The sequence below is a fragment of the Panthera leo genome, chromosome C1, assembly GCF_018350215.1.
Source record: "Panthera leo isolate Ple1 chromosome C1, P.leo_Ple1_pat1.1, whole genome shotgun sequence".
Taxonomy (NCBI): domain Eukaryota; kingdom Metazoa; phylum Chordata; class Mammalia; order Carnivora; family Felidae; genus Panthera; species Panthera leo.
Genome location: NC_056686.1, coordinates 12,202,748 through 12,220,809, shown reverse-complemented (window position 1 = coordinate 12,220,809; position 18,062 = coordinate 12,202,748). Strand labels below are relative to the sequence as shown.

The window sequence follows — 18,062 nt, the reverse complement described above, 5'->3', positions numbered from 1 at the left end:
CCCACCACTCCCCTCTCCCTCACTGTAAAAGCAAAGTCCTCAGGACAACCCGCACAGCCCCTACCCATCCCTACCACCTCCCTCGGTCCACCCTCCTCTTCATCTGCTTCGTGCTGGCCATGCTGGCCTCCCGCTGCCCCTTGCACATACCAGGTACATTCCTGCCTCAGGGCCTTTGCACATGCCGTTCTCTGCACCAGGAACTGTCGCCCACTCCCCATCTGTCATGGCTCACTTCCATCTTTCCTCAGGTTTAACTCAAATGTCACCCTCTTTCTCTACGAGCCCTTTGAAAATTACAACCGTCCCTCAACCCCCTTCCCAGATTTATTTTTCTTCTTGGTATCAGCTGGCATATTTGATATCTCATTTATTGTCTGGCATCCACCAGAATGTAAGCTCCAGGTGGGCTGGGATGTTGTCTACGTTCACTGCTGTATCCCCGGCACCTCTTACATAATAGAGGCTCAGCGAATGATGTGCTTCTGAACAGCTTTTTTCAAAATGCTTTAAAAAAAAAAAGTGTTTTTTTTTTTTTTTGAACAGCTGTGTAATAATCCCTGGTCTCTATCACTCAAATATGTCATAGACAAAGATGAGAAGGGAGACCTGACAAACAGTGACAAATGACAACGCTGATTTGACTTGGGGGATAAGAGTGTGGCAACTATTCTCCTTGTATTTCTGTTATGTTGGTAGAGGGCCGGCAATTTAAAAGGAGTTCTTAAACACGGTGAGATGGTGGAGAAGCGCTGGACTCCAGAAACTTCTCATGGGCGCAGAGTGGCAGGCATCAGAAACACATACGGTTGGGGAAGGGACAGAGCCCCGCGTTGTGCTGCCCTCTGCCTGGAGGCTGGTGGGGGCGGGGGTGATGGGACAGACCCGCTCTTCAAGTCACATCAAAGCCACCACTAGGGGGCAGAATTGCTCAAAGATGATTTTAACTATGGGGAGCCAAGCAGGCAGAGAACAGACCTAGGTGCTCAGAGAATGATTGTGACACTTACTGAGCACCTAGTGTGTGCCTGCCTGAGGCTCCTCCCACTAAGTATCTTGCTTAATCTCCATGAGTCCTCTCTGATGTACGTACAAATAACAGGCCCAGGTCACGATCTGAACTCTGCCCCGCTAAGCTCTCTGAACTCATCTCCCATCAAGCCCCTCCTTGCTCATGCTCACTCTGTTCCAAACCCCAGGCCTCTTCGCTGCTCCTCTAATGTCTCCGCCACACTCCTGCCTCAGGGCCTTTGCACTGGCCATTGCCAGTCCTTTGCACGCTTTCCCCCCCAAATACCCCCATCTTTGACTCCCTCGTTTCCTTCAGGACTTTATTTAAATGGCGATTTCTCACCAGGGCTTCCTTGATCTAACACACTATATTATCTACTTACTTGTTGAGTTTGCTTACTGTCCGTTTCTCCCTGTTAGAATGAATGCAGGCTGTCTGTTTGTTCACTGCCGAGGACAGAAAGAAGCCAAGACAGGAACACAGGACAGAGGGTTACTTTTGTTTGGAGTCCAGGGAGGAGACCTGGATCCTGACTATTCCACTAACTCGCTGTGCGGTCCTAGCCGGTCGCTGTCCCTCTCTGAGCCTCAGGACCCCTTCTGTTTACCAAGGACCTTGTTCCTGGTTTTCAATACAATGGTCAACGGACTGGCTCACAGCTGCACTGGAGGCCCCCACTGTCCCATCCCTAGTCCTTGCTCTGACCCTGGGAGCTTCTAGATTGTTTCTTTTATCTAGAGCTTCTAGATTGTTTCTTTTATCTAAGCCTGTGGGAAGTCTCAGTAAATATTTGCTGAATTGGCAAATGAATGCGTGAATGAGTGCACTCACTTCGCTTTTCTGAGCCTCAGCTTCCTCATCTGTAAAATGGGAATAACAATCGTCCCAGCCCCATAGGACGGCTCTAAGAATTAAATCGTAGTAGGTGATCAATAACTTCTGTCCGATAAGTTCCAACCTGCTTCAAAGCAGACCCACTGCTAGGGGCCCGGCTAAACAATACCTAAACTAGTGGGGGATTCTTTATCCCCACTAGTGCTGATTTTATAGCCAGCCCAGAGATTCTTAATGGACCCATTTCACAGACAAGGAAACTGAGGCATGGACTATAAACTAATGTGTTCATTTGATAAAGTATCTGCTGCACACTGATGTATATCCCTAGTATCTTCAACAGTGCCTGGCACATAGTAGGCATGAAATAAATTGCTTCAAATGAATTAACTGAGCACCTACTGTGTGCCGGGTATACCCAAAACCACATGGCTAGTATATACAGCAGGGTCAGGACTCGAACTCGAGTCCAACTGTGCTCCTTCCTCCTGGGTCCATCCCCGAAGTCCAGGATTCTACCCAGAGGCCCCGGCGTCCTCCCGCCTCCAGGGCTGTGGGCAGGATCAGATCGCAGAGTGGTGTCTGAGCCTGAGTCACCGCCAAGGTGAGCACTCCTCTTGCTCTAGCCGACCTTAGCCCCGGGCCCCCGGCTACGTGCCTGCGGTTGGTGCCAGGAAACCTCGCCTCACCTGATCCAGAGCCCTGGGGCCACCAGGGTCAGCACTAGGGGCTGAGTGACCTTCTTATGACTGCCTGGCTGCTCTAAATAGTCAGTCAGGGCTTGGGGACTTGGGGGAGGGGCAAGCTGGGCTCACCTGGTTTCCATGCCAACCCCACACAGACGAGAAGGTGGCTCCGGTGCCTGTAGTGGGCTTCATCTCCAGGCGGGAAACAGAGGACCCCACCAGGATCCCCGCACAGCTCACCCCATTCTGTGGTGGCCCGCAGCAAGGTGGGGACCCATTCAGCAGGATACTGTCACCTGTCTGAGCACTAAATCCTGGGCACATTGTTTCCTGCCTGATGACAGCTGTCAGGGGGTGGGGCGGGAGGGGGCGGGCACCCACCAAGTCACCTCTGTCACCCGGGTCTCCTGACCAGCCACTCATTCACCGGTAGCCACAGGGTGACCCCCGGGGCTTTTTAAGCTATTGCTAGAACATCAGCTATTTTGACCTCCTGCTGGGAGAGGTCAACCTGTCCCTCTCCCGCCTCTGCTCCAGCTGGCACATCACCTCCCCAGAACCCCAGTGTTTCTAAAGAAGCTGAAAATCTGGGATTTTATGGAAGGCCTCCCCGCACATACGGAGTCGGTGACTAATTACACTCACGAAATACTAGGCAGGCCAAGAGACCGTGGGTCAGTCGTTTCTGAGTTTTCCCCCAAGATTCTATGACCTTTTAAATCTAACATTCCAGGACTCTGGGTCTTTGACTCCAGGACTGAGCGTGGGACTTAAGACCACCTCTGAGCCTGGAGACCTGTACTGGTGGTGAGGGAGCTACAGGTGGGCGCCACGGCGGTCCCCCGCACCCTCCCACCCTCCGCCAGGGCCTCTCACTTGGGGAAGCTGCTGCCGATGAGGATCCGGCCCAGCGGGTACTCCTTGCCGCCCACCGTGACGGGCGGGCTGACGTCCAGGTTGCCGAAAGAGTCAAGGCTGGAGGCACCAGCGAATAGGATCTCCCGGGTTACATATCCAAAGTCGGGACCCTAGGGGAGGACCAGCAAGCCCCCCACCCCAGAAGGAGGGGTCAGTTGGGACAGGAAGCGACAGCTCTTGGCAGGGGTTGGGGGGGGGGGGCGATTAACGTCCACAACAGAGTAACTAGAAAATCCCCAAATGCTGAGAGATCAGGCACCACGCTTCAGAAAGAACGCACGGGCCGAAGAAGGAAGCCAGGGGGAAACGAGGCAAGACTTTGAAGCAAAAGATGATAAAAGATACAGCACACTAGAACTTGCAGGATGCTGGTGAAGGTGCACCTGCTGGGGAGCCACCCGTAGGTCTGTACGCATAGGTACGGAAGAGGAGAGGTCGGAAAAATCTTCGCTTCCGTTTGCAGCTGGGAAAAGAACAGCAAATGAGACCCAGAGAAAGTGGAAGGGGGGACAGGGCAAAGACGAGGGCAGGGTGCCTGGGTGGCTCAGTGGGTTAAGCGTCCGACTTCAGCTCGGGTCGTGATCTCAAGGTTCGTGAGTTCGAGCCCCGCGTCGTGCTCTGTGCTGACCGCTCAGAGCCCGGAGCCTGTTTCAGATTCTGTGTCTCCCTCTCTCTCTGTCCCTCCCTGGCTTGCTCTCTCTGTCTCTCTCTCAAAACTAAATAAACATTTTTTTAAATTGTATAAAAAAAAAAAAAAAAAGATGAGGGCAGGGATCAGTGGAGGAAGCCCTGGCCAGGTGAAGCCTGGGGTTGGGGTCAAGCCCTTGGTCGATTCAGAGTCACCCCACAGGGCTCATTGTCACCTGCGATGGGACTGGTCTCTTGGCCCCTCTAGGCTGAGGTAAATGCCCCTGCTCTGTGTGCCCACAAGTTCCCGGGCATCTCCCTCCCAGCCCCCACCCTAACACGGGCATTGTCCTGGCGGTGGGGGTATGGGAGCTGGTAAACAGGCTGCAGGCCTCGGGCCCACCTCGAAAGGCAGTTCAGCCTGGAAGTAGGGGTGTGGAGACAGCCCCTCTGGTTTTGCACCTTGGTGCCATAGCTAGGTGGCATGGGGTCCATTACCTAACCTCTCTGAGCCTCAGGAAAGAGGGAATAAAGACAGCAGCTAGCCACAGGAGTGTGGATTGGATGAGTGACCGTGTAAAGTCAGGGCCGCACGGTTGCTGGGGCTGCTCTTGTCCCCAGCCTGCGCAGAAGAGGCCGCATGGGGCCTGGCACGCAGTAGGTGTTCAGAAAAAGTGTGTTACCCCAAAAGAGGCCCCACCTCGTAAAAGCAAGAGTCATGAGGGCTCACTACTGGTGCATTTCCCCCATGAGGCGGTCTCCCCAGGACTGACCCCTCTGTCGACTCCCCAGTGGGGGAGAAGGGTTCCCCAGGACGACTTTGATGGCCTGCCCCACCCAGAAGGGGGAGGAGGATTTGCATGTTGTTTGCATGCTATTTGCATGTTCTGTCCCAGTCCCCCCACTGACTCCCCGTTTCCCCACCATTTGTGTCCTTTTGGCCCCCCTAAAGGACCAGGACCAGGGAAGACTGATTACAGGGTCCTATTACAGAGCCACCCAAGGGACCTCCCCTCTGCCCTTTGCCACATACCAGGATCCGCTTGTAAGGGAAATGCTTCAGGCCTCTGTTTCGGGGGGAGTCAAAGACCACTGGGAAGGCCTTGTGAGGGGCCTCGGTGTAGCCAAACTCCATCTCGTCCTAGGAGGGGAGAGGAAGAGATCACAGTGGTATCCCCAGCGTCGTTTTCCTGACACGGTGAGCCCTGCCCCCAGACTTCACCCAGGGCGGTGCCACAGATTTCCCCCAAGACCTGGGGGCACGGGGGCCAGGGATGGAGGTGAGGCCTCTTGGGACCCCAACTGGGAGAGGACTCTGTCTGGGACCCGAGCATTCGAGGGAACAGGAGAGACTGGAGTGACACAGGCAGTGGGGAAGCGTTTCCGGAAGCTGCCTGCACCTCGCCCCGCCCCCCACCCCCCTGCCCTGACCGAGTCCTGGCTTCTCTAGGGAGACCAAAGCTGTGCAGGCTCCATTTCCCAAAGTCGGGGTGAAGGACAGGGGCTCAGGCCTCCCAGGCCACCCCTGCTCTTTCCCCGGGCCTGCTCCCGTACCCACCTGGATCCAGCGGTCATTTCGATTTTCAATCTGAGGGCAGACGATCAGTTTGCAGTTGGCTTTCAATGCTAGGTCAGACATGTCTTCCAGAAATTTCTTATTTGAGCCATGGGAGTCTACCACACTGCAAAACCCAGGGAGAGGGGAACGTAATAGTGACCTCTGGCGGTGGCCTGGGTCCAGTCGGCACTGGGCCCCATGTGGCCCCTGGGTTTCGGGGTTCGAACACAGCCCCCGCCCTAGAGAAGGCAGGTGATGTCCCCACATCATATCCGGTGGTAGGTGCAAGGGGCGGGGCAAGCCCAGGTGGGTGGAGTGCAAAGGCACCCAGGTGGGTGGAGCCCAAAGGCACCCAGGTGGGTGGAGCCCAAAGGCGGGCCACCAAAACCAGGTGACAGCCATGGAGGAGGTGGCCCCGGGGACTGGGTTAAGGTGGCAGCCAGGGGGCAGGGAGCCCCCTCTACTCCTGCCCCTTTGGCCTACGCAAAGGAACCAGGGTGGGGTTCGTGAGCAAACGGAAAGAAAGAATTCCCCTCCAAACACCCACAGAGCAAACCTGTTTCTCTACACCATCCCAGCCTTGTGACTTATGTTCCAAGTCAGCTGCGGCCCTTGCCACTAGTCTGACCTCTGACGCAGGGGCCTTGAGTAGCCTCGCCCATCAAGGCCCACCTGTCCATGAGGGGACTGATGAGGATTCTGGGCCACACAGGACTAGGATCCCAGGCTGGGCCAGGGCTCACAGCAGACACCAGCAGCTGGGTCCCGTGTTCTCCTCAGCCCCACAGCACCCCACGCCAGAGCGAGGCTAGGACTCCCACAACCTCCAGCTGCCTGAACAGGGCCTGGTCTCACTGCCCGGACTAAGTCTGAGCTGTTCCAGGGCTGCTACAGACAGGACAGGGTAGAGGCAGGGGTGCTGAAGCTTGAGCCGGTGACCTCAGCTGGGGGCCTTAACCGACCGGCCCAAGCCAGCCTGCTGCTATCCCGTACCCAGCCTGCGCCCGTGGGTGCCCTCGGTGAATCCATCCAGTGAGTGAGGGCCCAGCCCTGGACACGGCATTCTGTTCCTGTCTCTACCGGTCCAGAGATGGTGGGATTGCGCAGGAAGATGAGGCCTTACCTGCAGGCGTACAGCTCCAGGGGGGGCTGGGTGTTGGGGGTCATGATCCAGGGGGCCACGCGGAAGGCCACGGTGTCTGTGAAGAGGGGCACCTCAGGCAGAGTCTAGGGGGCGAAATGAGGACTAAGTGGGCCCTGCGGGGAGCCCCATCAGGCCTCAAGATCCCCCAGCCCCCAGCCAGCCCGGCCCCAGAGACTCCAGACTGGTCCCCCAAACCCTCAGCCCCCATCCCAGCCACCGGCACGGTACCTACCCCCGTGTCCACCAGGCTGACACTGAGGGAGACCAGCCCCAAGAAATCAACGTCGGGGAAGGCGAGTCCCTCCACAAAGAAGCTGATCTTCCGCTCCCCCGGCTGCCGCTCAACTTCGTAGGACAGACGCTGAGGTCCCAGTACCTGCTTGTAGTCCTCAAGGGAAGTCCCACCTAGGGGGAGCCAGAGTCAGGGGCCAGTGCTGGGACAAAGGATGGGAGGAAGGACACCAGAGGCCCGGAATCCAGGGCCGAGCCGACTACACCTTCGTGTTAGATCTACTTGGCCGCTCCTCTCTAGCTCGGCCACGCACAAGCTGTGTGACCTTGGCTCAGTGACTCAACCTCTCTGAGCCTCCGTTCCTCGCCTGTAAAATGGCTGGCAGCATCTCTTGGGATCAGCGTAAGCTTTAAGTCAGATACGGGGATAAAAGCAGGCACCACAACAGGTGCAAAATACCCAAATGCCCATCAATGGAGGAATGGGTGAACAAAATATAGTATGTCCATACAATGGTATGTTTTCCACCCATAAAAAGGAATGAGGCGCTGACACCTGCTACGATGCGGGCGAACCTTGAAAATATTATGCTGAGTGAAAGGCCAGACGCAAAAGGCCACATACTGGATGACTCCGTCGACAGGAAATGTCCAACATTGGTAGATCCGTAGGGACAGAAAGTGGCTAGATCAATGGCTGCCTAGGACTGGAGGCAGGGGAGGGGGAGTGACAGCTGAGAAGAATGAGGTTTTCCCTGGGGGGTGATGACACTGTCTAGGAACTGGACGGGGGTGGTGTTCGCACAGCAGTGAGGACGTGTCAAGGGCCGCTGAATTATCCACTTTCAAATGGTTAATTTTGTACGACGTGAATTTCACCTTCATTTATTTATGTATTTTTACTTTTTTTTCATGTTTATTCATTTGTGAGAGAGAGAGAGAGAGAGGGGGAGACAGAGCACGAGCAGGGGAGGGACAGAGAGAGAGAAAGAGGAGGACACAGAATCCGAAGCAGGCTCCAGGCTCTGAGCTGTCAGCACAGAGCCCGACGCGGGGCGCGAACTCACAAACCGCGAGATCGTGACCTGAGCCGAAGTCGGACGCTCAACCGACTGGGCCAGCCAGACACCCCCCCCCCCCCCGCCGCCCAGCCCCTGCCTTCATTTATTTTTAAAAGTGCCTGGCCCACAGTCCTTCTGTCCTGTGCCCCTCTGTCCCCCCCGAAGGTGTCTGGGAAATGTCACCCTGGCATGCTCTCATTCACAGCAGGAAAGGCTATCGGTTGACTGACTGAGACTTTGCTCATGTTCCGGTATCACGGTGTTTCCGAGCGGGGCGTCTGCCTGAACTTCCACCAGGGGGACACGAGGAGGAACGTTCGGGCTCCCGCCAGGCTCATTTAGCCACAACAACAAGTTCTGGGTCAGTTTGAACAGAGGACAGTAAGGAGGAAGAGGGAAGGGAAGAGGAGAGACCTCTTGCCATTTATAAAAAGGAGTAAAGGCAGCTCAGGGTTCAGTTCACCCAGCCTGGACGGAGCTCACCCCGTGCTGACCGACCAGAGGAGGGGCTCTGGAGACCTGGGTTTGACGCCCGCTCCACCCCAGTCGGCTGGGTGACCTGGAGACGGTGGATGCGTGCGCCTGAGCCTCAGTTGGCCCCCTCTGTAAAACGGGACTCGTGTCGGACCCTCCTTCTTAGGTAACACGCGGCGAGCCGCCGGAGAGGCTGTTCATCAGCGGTAGAGAGCGTTATGGAAGATGCCGGGAGTGAGCGGGGATGGGGTCAGAGAAGAAAAGAGCTTGGGAAGCAGAGAACGAGTGGAGCAGGGGGGAGAGCAGCCCCACCGGGCCACTCACCCCTAGCGCAGAAGACCCCCACTCTTCTGGCATCAGGAAACGGCACGTTCAAGACCAGCTTGTGGCTGTCGAAGAGGCTGTCTGGGCCGTCGCAGCTCAGCACCATGGGGGACATGTCCTGCAGGTCTGGAGAGAGTGGTACCTGGAGACCACTCTCCCTGCACCCCACCCACACGCTCCCCCCTCCCCCCTCCACCCCGCAAGCCTCCACCACCCCACGCCACTACCCTGGACACCCCCCCCCCCCCCGCCACGCACACACACACCCCGGTCACACACCATCCAGTGTTGCCAGCTGGCTGTTGGTGAGGTCGGGCCCCGCGGACACGACACTGTCCCGGTCACAGTTCACCAGCAGGACAGCCCCATAGCCCTCAGGGCCCCAGCGCCAGGTTTTCTGTGGCAAAACAAGAGACTGGGGGGTCAGCGGGACCCGGATGGCCTGGGAAGGGGCTCTGGAGCTGGCTAGAGCTGGCTGCTTCTTTGAAATGGAGACTGCTGTATTCTGGGTTTGCTTAAAGATTTAAAGAGGCATCGTAGATGTGGGGACTGGAGTTTCAGGTGTCTAGACCCAGATCCACCCCACTCTTGTATAGTGAACAACCTGGGCAACCATACCCAGGGGCCTCACCCGGCCATCACACTGGAGGAGGAAGGGTGGTGTCGCCATATCCAGAAACAACCTCCACCAACCTGCTGAGCTTTGGCCCTGACTGGGGGACAGAGGCTACCTCACCCTGACCTTGATGGGGCTGGACAATCCCAGGGGAACTTTCTCCGTCTCAGCACTCTCCTGGGCCCTGTCGCATAGACATCTCTGGCACCTACCCTCAGTCCTGCAGGCCCTGCAAAGAGGTCTAAGCTGAGGTGGGAAAGATAGCTGGAGCCCCGCCTCTGGTCGCAGCTCTCCCTGACACGCCTCCACTTAATGCCCACCAGACCCCACAAGGCACGGCTCACTTGCCCCATTTCACAGAGAAGGAAAGAAACGCTCTGGGAAATGAGCCTTAAGTCCCATAGGTCAGATTCAAACTCCTATGGGGGACTTCAGAGGGCCATTGCTAACCCATATGGCACTCTTGTCCACCTTTCTGGGTAAATGTTGCCCTGTGCTTGGGCACTAGACATGACTTGTGTCATAGCCCCACTCACCCGCTTAGCCAAGCAACCTTGTGCAGTGAACAACCTGCGCAGCCATCCATGGCTACCCTTCCCCATCTTGTCCTCAAAGCCTGTCCCTGTGGCCCAGGCTTTCTCTCTAGGGTCTTTCCCTATAAACTATACCTTCTACCCTTCCAGGATGGCTTCCAGATACTTGCCCTGCGGTAATGTCTCGAACTCACGCCACCCTCCTCCTCACTCTCTGGGGTCTAACTGAGGCTGTCGCCCCAGCCTCCTCTGTCAGAAGCCTTCAGTCAGTCACTCAGCGACCTTTTATGAAGCACCTACCACATTTGGGGGTCCAAATACAGCCAAGGAAATAGAAGGCACATCAAGCAAAAGACCCAATCCCAACTCCAAAGTGGCACAAGAGAGGCTCAGAGAGGGTCTCACGGGAGTCACGCAGCATGTCGATCGCACGGTGGAAGTGACACCCACCCGCGCCCGTTTGGCAGGTCCCCACATGGGTTCCCTACACTCTCGGCTACCACAGACCCTAGGACCCACCACCCCCAGGTTTGCCTGTCGACCGCTCCATCTGGGGGAGCCAGGAGACTGTCACCTTGTCGTCGTGGTTCCTCTTCACCTTGCCCGTGCGACCCGTGTCGACGTCCAGGGACACGTCTGAAAAGGGATAGAGTGGGGCTGCCAGGGGCTCACCCGGTCCCGTCGTCAGACCCATGACATCCCGGCCGAGGCAAGCTTCACTCATGAGACCCAGGAAGCCCTGTTCTGGGGACCATACCCAACGCCTGGGAGGCCGGGGGGCCGTGTGGCCGCGCCCCCTGGTTCTGGATATTGGAGGGACCCAGTCTCGGGCTCTTGAAGTGCATGCTCCGGGCGGCCCTGACTCTGGCAGTTGGAACGAGGCCCGGGTTCTAGGTGCTGGCTCTGCGGTCCTCGGAGCCTGCTGCCCGGGCTCTGGCCGAGGGCGGCTCGTGGCTCAGGGAATCTTGGGGTTCCGACAGCGTGACATGTGGGAGAACGGCCTCCAGAGAAAGGAGCCCTATGGTGGGTCTAGCTGGTGACCTGTGGGCAGTGCAGTTTCTAGATTCTGGTGGCCCTAAGTCTTGCTGGGTCTCCGTCCCTGAGGTTCTAGAACGAATGGAAGGCCTCTGAAGAAGCTCCTTGCTGGTGGAGGAAGATGGCCATGGGCCTTGCACTGAGGGGTTCCCCTAAGGCCCTCAGGGGGGCAACATGGAGGGGGGAGGGGATATAGGGGAGGGGGGGCAGTACTTACCAACAGCGGTAAGGTAAAGCACGCTGTGGCCCAGGGTGCCAGCCTCCTGCCGCCCGAAGTAGGAGACCTTCACCTGTGGGGACATCGTCAGCCCTGAGCCAGCACGGCCACCCCTTTAGAGGTGGCAGCGGCAGAGGGAGTAGGAGGGACGGTCCTGCTTAGAGGTGGGGACCCCTGGGCACCCCAAGACGCTCCCCGCCGCAGAAGGTCCAAGATTCACAGTCTCCCGGCTTGGACTCAGGGCTGCCTTCCCTGCTAGAGAGGCTGTGCCTGGCTCCCTGGTCCAGGGCCGGGCTGAAGAAGCAAGCAGGGCCCGGCCGTGCGGGGCGCATCCCAGAGGGAGCAACGAGACCCTCGGGAATCCGTGGAGACGTCAAAGAGGACGAGGGAGGGAAGGGGCCGCCGACGCCATTGACGGAGGCAAGTTACTCGGCCTGTCTAGCCTTCTGTGTCTTCATCTGGAAAATGGGACATCCCCCCAATAAAAGCCAATGGTCACGGCTTCTCCCATGGCCCGGAACGCACGCCAAGTGCTCCACCAGGGGGTCCAGGCCCCCAACATGGCCCCAGGAGTCCAGGCCCATTCACAGTGGGGCCACTCCGGCCCCCTCCCCCCACCCCTGCGGGCATGCAGCTAGGAAGCAGAGGAGGTAGGATTTGAACCCTTGGCAGGCTCCAGGGCCCTGCTCTGGAGGGGGAGAACAGCCGCACAGCCTCTGCCTCTTGTCTGTCGGGGGAGAAAGGGCCAAGTCAGTGACCCAGTGGGTCGCCGTGCGTGCCGTGGGTGCCCGGGGGTGAGTGACGAGGGCGTCATCCGTGAAGGAGAGAAGCCTTTCTTCTCCCTTCGCTACGGGGACACACACACACATCCAGGAAGGCACCTGCGTCTGCGGGCACGCGCGCATGCGCGGGCCCGCGGTGTTGCTGCGGGGTCCCGCCTGCTACGGGGGCTTGTTTCCGGGTCTGTGTGTAGGCCGGGCACGGGGCTTAGTGGGGAGGTGCTTGTGAACTTGAGCGGACGCGCAGGCGGGCCGTTTTTATGGGCGTATCCATCCGCTCGTGTACGTGTGACGTTGCCATGCCGGGGTGTGCTTGCGTGTGCGGGGTGTCTGTGGAGCTGTATCGGGACGCGTTACGTGGCTGGAGGTGTCAGAGGGTGATACGTGGGTGGGGTTGAGCTTGGGTGGGGGTTGGGAGATGCAGCCTCTGACTGTGGAGACGAGGACGGGGAGGTGGGGGGGGGGGGGCGCTTACCTTGAGATCATGTAAGTCCTTACTGGCCGCGTCCACGGATACGGTCACATCCACGTTGGCGTCCAGGGGCCAGCGGGTCTTGCCTGTGGGCACTGTCACCCGTGCTGGGTCATAGATCACGAACACCTCCACTCCGGGGCTCCCGGAGACCCCGAAGGTCTCGGCACCCTTGGGCACATCACTGATAGAAAGGAGAGAGGACAGTTTCCGGGGGACTCGAGACGGAGGCCGCAGCAGGGTAGTGGGGGCTGGGGCAGCCAAGCGACACAAGCCTCAGCACCCCCTAACCTGCCACTGGCCAGGAGACCAGCCCAGCTGTGCATCAGGCAGCCTGGACTCCATCCCAGCTCCCCACTGATTCCCCAGGACCCTGCCCTGGACACCTTGTCCTCTGGCCTCAGTCTCCCCAACTGTAACCTGAGGGGTTGGAGCAGAGCATTGGCTCTAGTGACAGGGCCCCTTCAGCGGACCCCAGGTGGAATCCAAGAGGCAGCGGGGCATGGAGCTGAGCCACGGTTTTAACCCCCGCACGCTGACAGTGGTCCCCGAGGCTCCAGAGAGCGGAGACCGCCAACCTCTGGAGACCCCACCCCCCACCCCAAGGCTTCCCGTTCTGATACTTGCAAATTCTCCAACCCAATAGGGAACCCACTTGGCCATCCACCTCTCACCACCTGACGGCCGGGCAGCCTCCTCACTGGTCTCCCTGGCCCCACCCGTGCCCCCTCTGTTCCACACACAGCACACTTGAGCAGACTGTGCTGTTCCTTCGCTCAAAAGCCGTGGCTCCTGTCCCACAGTAGCTTACCAGGCCCCCTGTGATGTGCCCCCTGCCACCTCCCTGACCTTCTCCTCCCCCACTCTGCTCCCCCTCATCCTCTCTGCTCCAGCCACATTGACCTCCCTGCTGGTCCATGAAGTTGCCAGTCTGTCCTGCCTCAGGGCCTTTGCACTGACTGTTTCCTCTGCATAGGATGTTCTTCCCCCAGACATCCACAGGGCTCATTCCCTTACCCTCTTCAGGGTTCTGCTTAAAGGTCGCCTTCTCAGTGAGCCCCCCATCACTCCATTTAATGCTGCACCTTGCCCCCACCTTCTCCCCCTCCACCCTATCCCTCTCACTCCGCTCTGATAGCTAGGCCCCAGGGTTCCATGAAGCTCTTGGCCATGCGGAGCCCATACCCTAGAGGGGAAGTTGAACAACAGAACTATGCGTCAGTGTTTCTCCGTCCCCCTACATGTCAGGGCTCTTCCCTGCCGTTCCCCAGGACAGAGCCATCAGCCTCAAGGCTCAAGGTCAAGTCCACTTGCAGACGTCCACCTGTCTGCAAAGATGCTGGGCCAGAGGGGTCCTGCCTCTATCCTTTCCTGGGCTGCTGAGAACCCAGCCAGATATTAAACCCTCTGGAGAAACCAGACACCCCTCCGAAACCACCACCACGGTCACCTGCGCCCATCAAACTGCCTCCATTGACAATGTTGATGGGGGTTGTGGTTATAAGAACCCCAAGTCCCACTCAGTGCCTGGCTCCCTGATGCTCAGCACGGCCCTGCAAAGCAGTTATCACTCTCCTCATTTCTCAGAGGCAGCCGGGACAGAGAAGAGACTGGAGCCCTGCAGGCCGCTGGCCAGACCCGCCCCCGCCACCCCACTCGTCCCCATGAGCCATGGTACCTTCGGGAACCCCCATCTCGCACGCCCTTCGTCCTCGTTTAAACGGTTAGCACGGGAACCCGCCTGATGTTCACCCTCTGATCTGACCCCGCCTCCTATCCGCCCCCACTCCCAGACCATCCCATGTGCCACCAGGTGTGCGGGGGGGGGGGGGGGGCTCATCTCATCTCAGAGTGTTTCCTTGACCTTCCTGCTGCCTCAGAAACCTGCTCCCCACAGTGGGCAGCGTCCCCTTGCAGCCCTCTCAATGGTGGCCAGTTCCCCCTCACTCCCCCTCGACCGGGGCCCAGAGGTGGGTGGGAGTCCTGTGTGCTCTTTCTTCCCTGTCACTTCCAGATCGTTGTCACTCTGCCCTCATTCCTGGAGGGGGCCGACGTCTGCCACTACCTACAATTTCAGAAGCCAGGTGGGTGATGGGCCGGCACCGGGCGTCCCAGTGCCTGACCTCCTTCCCCAGCGACCCTGTCCTCCACCCTCTCCCAGGGCAGACCCTAGACTTTGTCATCACTGAGAACTGCGCCCACCACAGACTCCCCTACCAGCAGCCCGGGGATTCCTCCTGCTCACCTGCCAGCTCCCTCCCCTAACACACCAACCCCATGAAGCCCCCAGCTCCACAGCCACTGAAGGTGGAGCCCTCACCATCCCCCCTGGGCAGCCCAGGGCTGCCTGTTCTCCCTCCCCTTCGCAGGCTTAGAGTCCCTAGCCTGTGTCACAGTCACTCCCCGGTACCGCTTGACTCTCTGCGCGCCTTGCTCTCCATCCGACTGCCTAAGCACCGCCCCAGCCCCCATCAAACTGCCTCCCTCCCCACTGTGCACCTGCACCCACACAGTTGACTGCAGCCCACCCAGATTCGCCATCACTGTCCTCAAGGGACCCTTGTCACTGCCCAGCAGCCTTACAACATTTCTGGGGGCTGGATAGCCTGGGAGGGAGGGGCTAGGGTGTCAGGCCGATTTTGGGGTTCCATCTCCAGAGTTCCGGCTCTGAGCCCTGGGGCCAGGCTTTGGGGCCTGGGCTCTGCGTTCTGACGTCCGAGTGGAACCTGGGTGTGGCCCTAGAATGACCTGGTGCTCAAGATGGGGACAGGACTGGGCTGCCCCAAATTTCTCCCCCCGCTTCTTGCCTACGACCCATCTGCCTGAGGTGGCGGGGCCTTCGTCTCTTCAGCTCCCTTCCTTTACAGGAAAACGCCTCAGAAGTTGAGTGTGCTTGCTGTCCGACTCTGTCTCCCTGTGGTCCCTGTGACCTGCCACTAATCAGGGACATAAATGTGGATTGATGTTTTCATTTGTGTCCAAGAAGAAAATGGAAGGAGGGGCGCCTGGGAGGCTCAGTCAGTTGAGCGTCCAACTTCGGCTCGGGTCATGATCTCACGGTTCACGGGATCGAGTCCCGCATCGGGCTCTGTGCTGACGGCTCGGAGCCCGGAGCCTGCTTCAGATTCTGCGTCTCCCTCTCTCTCTGCCCCTCCCCCACTCATGCTCTGTCTCTGTCTCTCTCTGTCTCAAAAACAAATAAACATTAAAAAAAGAAGAAGAAGAAAATGGAAGGGAAGCAGTGAAAACTTTCACTCCGTCGGTGCCTCAGGCAACCTCTTTGCTGAGTTAGCTAATGCTGGACTAACAGCTTCCCCCCCCCCCCCCCCCGCCTTTTTGTGCTAATCTCAACCTAACACACCTTTAAAGTTAATCTGCATTGATCTCCTTTCCTTCATCAATAAAGCAATAAATGTGAGTCCTGGTTTGTAGCCTTTGCCAATTTCTGTGGTACAGAGGCTTCTAGCAACAGCCACATTCAAGTTGCCAATGTAACATCAACGAATTCAGAGTTGCAAAGAAATACACGATCACACCTGGTGTGCAACTAGTTCTCCCGGACGGACGGACGGAGGTGAATGATGTCGGAGCATAGATCGCAGTAGAGTCCAGTAACATCGTAAGGAAGCAGTGCGTTTTGAGTTGTTACCGTTGTTTTAAATATAATTTATTTGATTGCAAACACGTAGAGTTTCATTTTAAATACTGTCATGGCTGTGTTTAGCAGCAGGCTGGTAAACTTCCTAAAAATGGGCAATGAGGTGCTCTTAGGGAAGGACCCTGCCTGCTAAAAATAGGCCCTGTTCACCTCTCTCCTAGCCTTCTCCAAAGGAACTCACAGCCCTTACCAGGTGACGTGCCCTGGGGAAAAGGAAATAATCAGACTTTTCTGGTTTTAGTAGACACTGGCTCCGAACTGAGGCTAATTCCAAGAGACCCACATGTCACGGCCACCTGCCAGTCAGAGCAGAGGCTTTTAGCAGTCAGGTGATCAATGGGGTTAGCTCAGGTCCAGCTCCCAGTGGGTCTAGTGGGTCTCCAAACCCACTCTATTGGGGGGTGGGGGTTATCCCCAAACCCATTCTATTGGCGGGGGGTTATCTCCCAGATCTGGAACACGTAATTGGAGTAGACACCCAACGACAGGCAGGGCCACCTTACAGACATTCCTATGAGTGTGTCCCAGGGGGCTCCAGCCCACCTGGCCCCAGGGCTTTGTGCTCAGTCCTCTCTGGTGACACTCATCCCCTTGATGATCTCCACCTGCCACACTGAGATGCTTAGAAACCCCACTTTCCATCTCCAGACCCTTATAGCAAACTGTTTTTTGAACATCTCCCTTAGGTGAGTAACAGACATTTTAAATTTAATGTGTCTGTATATAAGCATAAAGGGAACAATCCAGCAAGAAGATACAATTTTAAATATTTATGCACCCAACATGAGAGCACCCAAATACATGCAGCAGCTAATAACCAACATAAAGAAGGTAATTGATGGTAACACAATAATAGTAGGGGACTTTCACACCCCTCTTACACCAATGGACACATCATCCAAATAGAAAATCAACAAGGCAACAGTGGCTTTGGATGACCCATTGGACCAGATGGGTCTAACAGATATATTTGGAACATTCCATCTTAAAAGAGCAGAATACGCATTCTTCTCAAGTACACATGGAACATTCCCCAGAATAAATCACATGTTAGGCCACAAAACAAGCCTCAACAAATTCAGAAAGACTATAGTCATACCATACATCTTTTCTGCTCACAACACTATGAAACTAAAAATCAACCACAAGAAAAAATCTGGAAAGAACACAAATACTTGGAGGTTACATAACACGCTTCTAAACAAAGAATGTTTCAATGAATAAAACAAGAAATCAAAGAGGAAATTAAAAAGAAATACCTAGAGACAAATGAAAATGAAAACACAACCGTCCAAAATCTTCAGAATGCAGCAAGAGTGGTTGTAAGAGGGAAGTTTATGGCAGTACAAGCCTCACTCAAGAAGCAAGAGAAATCTCAACTAAACAATGTAACCTTACACCTAAAGGACCTAGAAACTAAAAAACAAACAAAACTCAAAACCGGTAGAAGGAAGGTAATGATAAAGATCAGAGCCAAAACAAATGAAGTAGAAACTAAAATAACAATTGAACACATCGATGAAACCAGGAGCTGACTCTTTGAAAAGATCAACAAAATTGATAAACCTTTAGCCAGACCTAAAAGAGAGAGAGAGAAAACTCAAATAAACAAAATCAGAAACAAAGAGGAGAAATAACAAGGGACACAACAGAAATACAAAGGATTATAAGAGAATATGATGAAAAATTATGTGCCAACAGACTGGACAACCTAGAAGAAACGGATGAATTCCTAGAGATATACAACCTACCAAAAATGAAACAGGAAGAGACAGAAAAATCGAACAGAACAATAGCCAGCAATGAAATTGAATCAGTGATAATAAAATAAAATAAAGCTCCCAACAAACAAAAGTCCAGGATCAGATGGCTTCACAAGTGAA

General features: G+C 56.2%; 1 protein-coding gene across 1 annotated transcript in view; it reads right to left on the bottom strand.

The window, feature by feature from the left end:
- The window catches only part of PADI1 (peptidyl arginine deiminase 1), a 38,352-nt gene that overhangs the window by 8,559 nt on the left and 11,731 nt on the right, over positions 1-18,062 (bottom strand). The window contains exons 2-11 of the mRNA XM_042951545.1: positions 12,525-12,705; positions 11,271-11,343; positions 10,593-10,654; positions 9,149-9,266; positions 8,870-8,995; positions 7,012-7,184; positions 6,759-6,862; positions 5,636-5,759; positions 5,111-5,218; positions 3,409-3,560 (exon numbers count right to left, since the gene is read on the bottom strand). Of these exons, the coding sequence (XP_042807479.1) occupies positions 3,409-3,560; positions 5,111-5,218; positions 5,636-5,759; positions 6,759-6,862; positions 7,012-7,184; positions 8,870-8,995; positions 9,149-9,266; positions 10,593-10,654; positions 11,271-11,343; positions 12,525-12,705 (1,221 nt within the window). The remainder of the gene's footprint in view (positions 1-3,408; positions 3,561-5,110; positions 5,219-5,635; positions 5,760-6,758; positions 6,863-7,011; positions 7,185-8,869; positions 8,996-9,148; positions 9,267-10,592; positions 10,655-11,270; positions 11,344-12,524; positions 12,706-18,062) is intronic.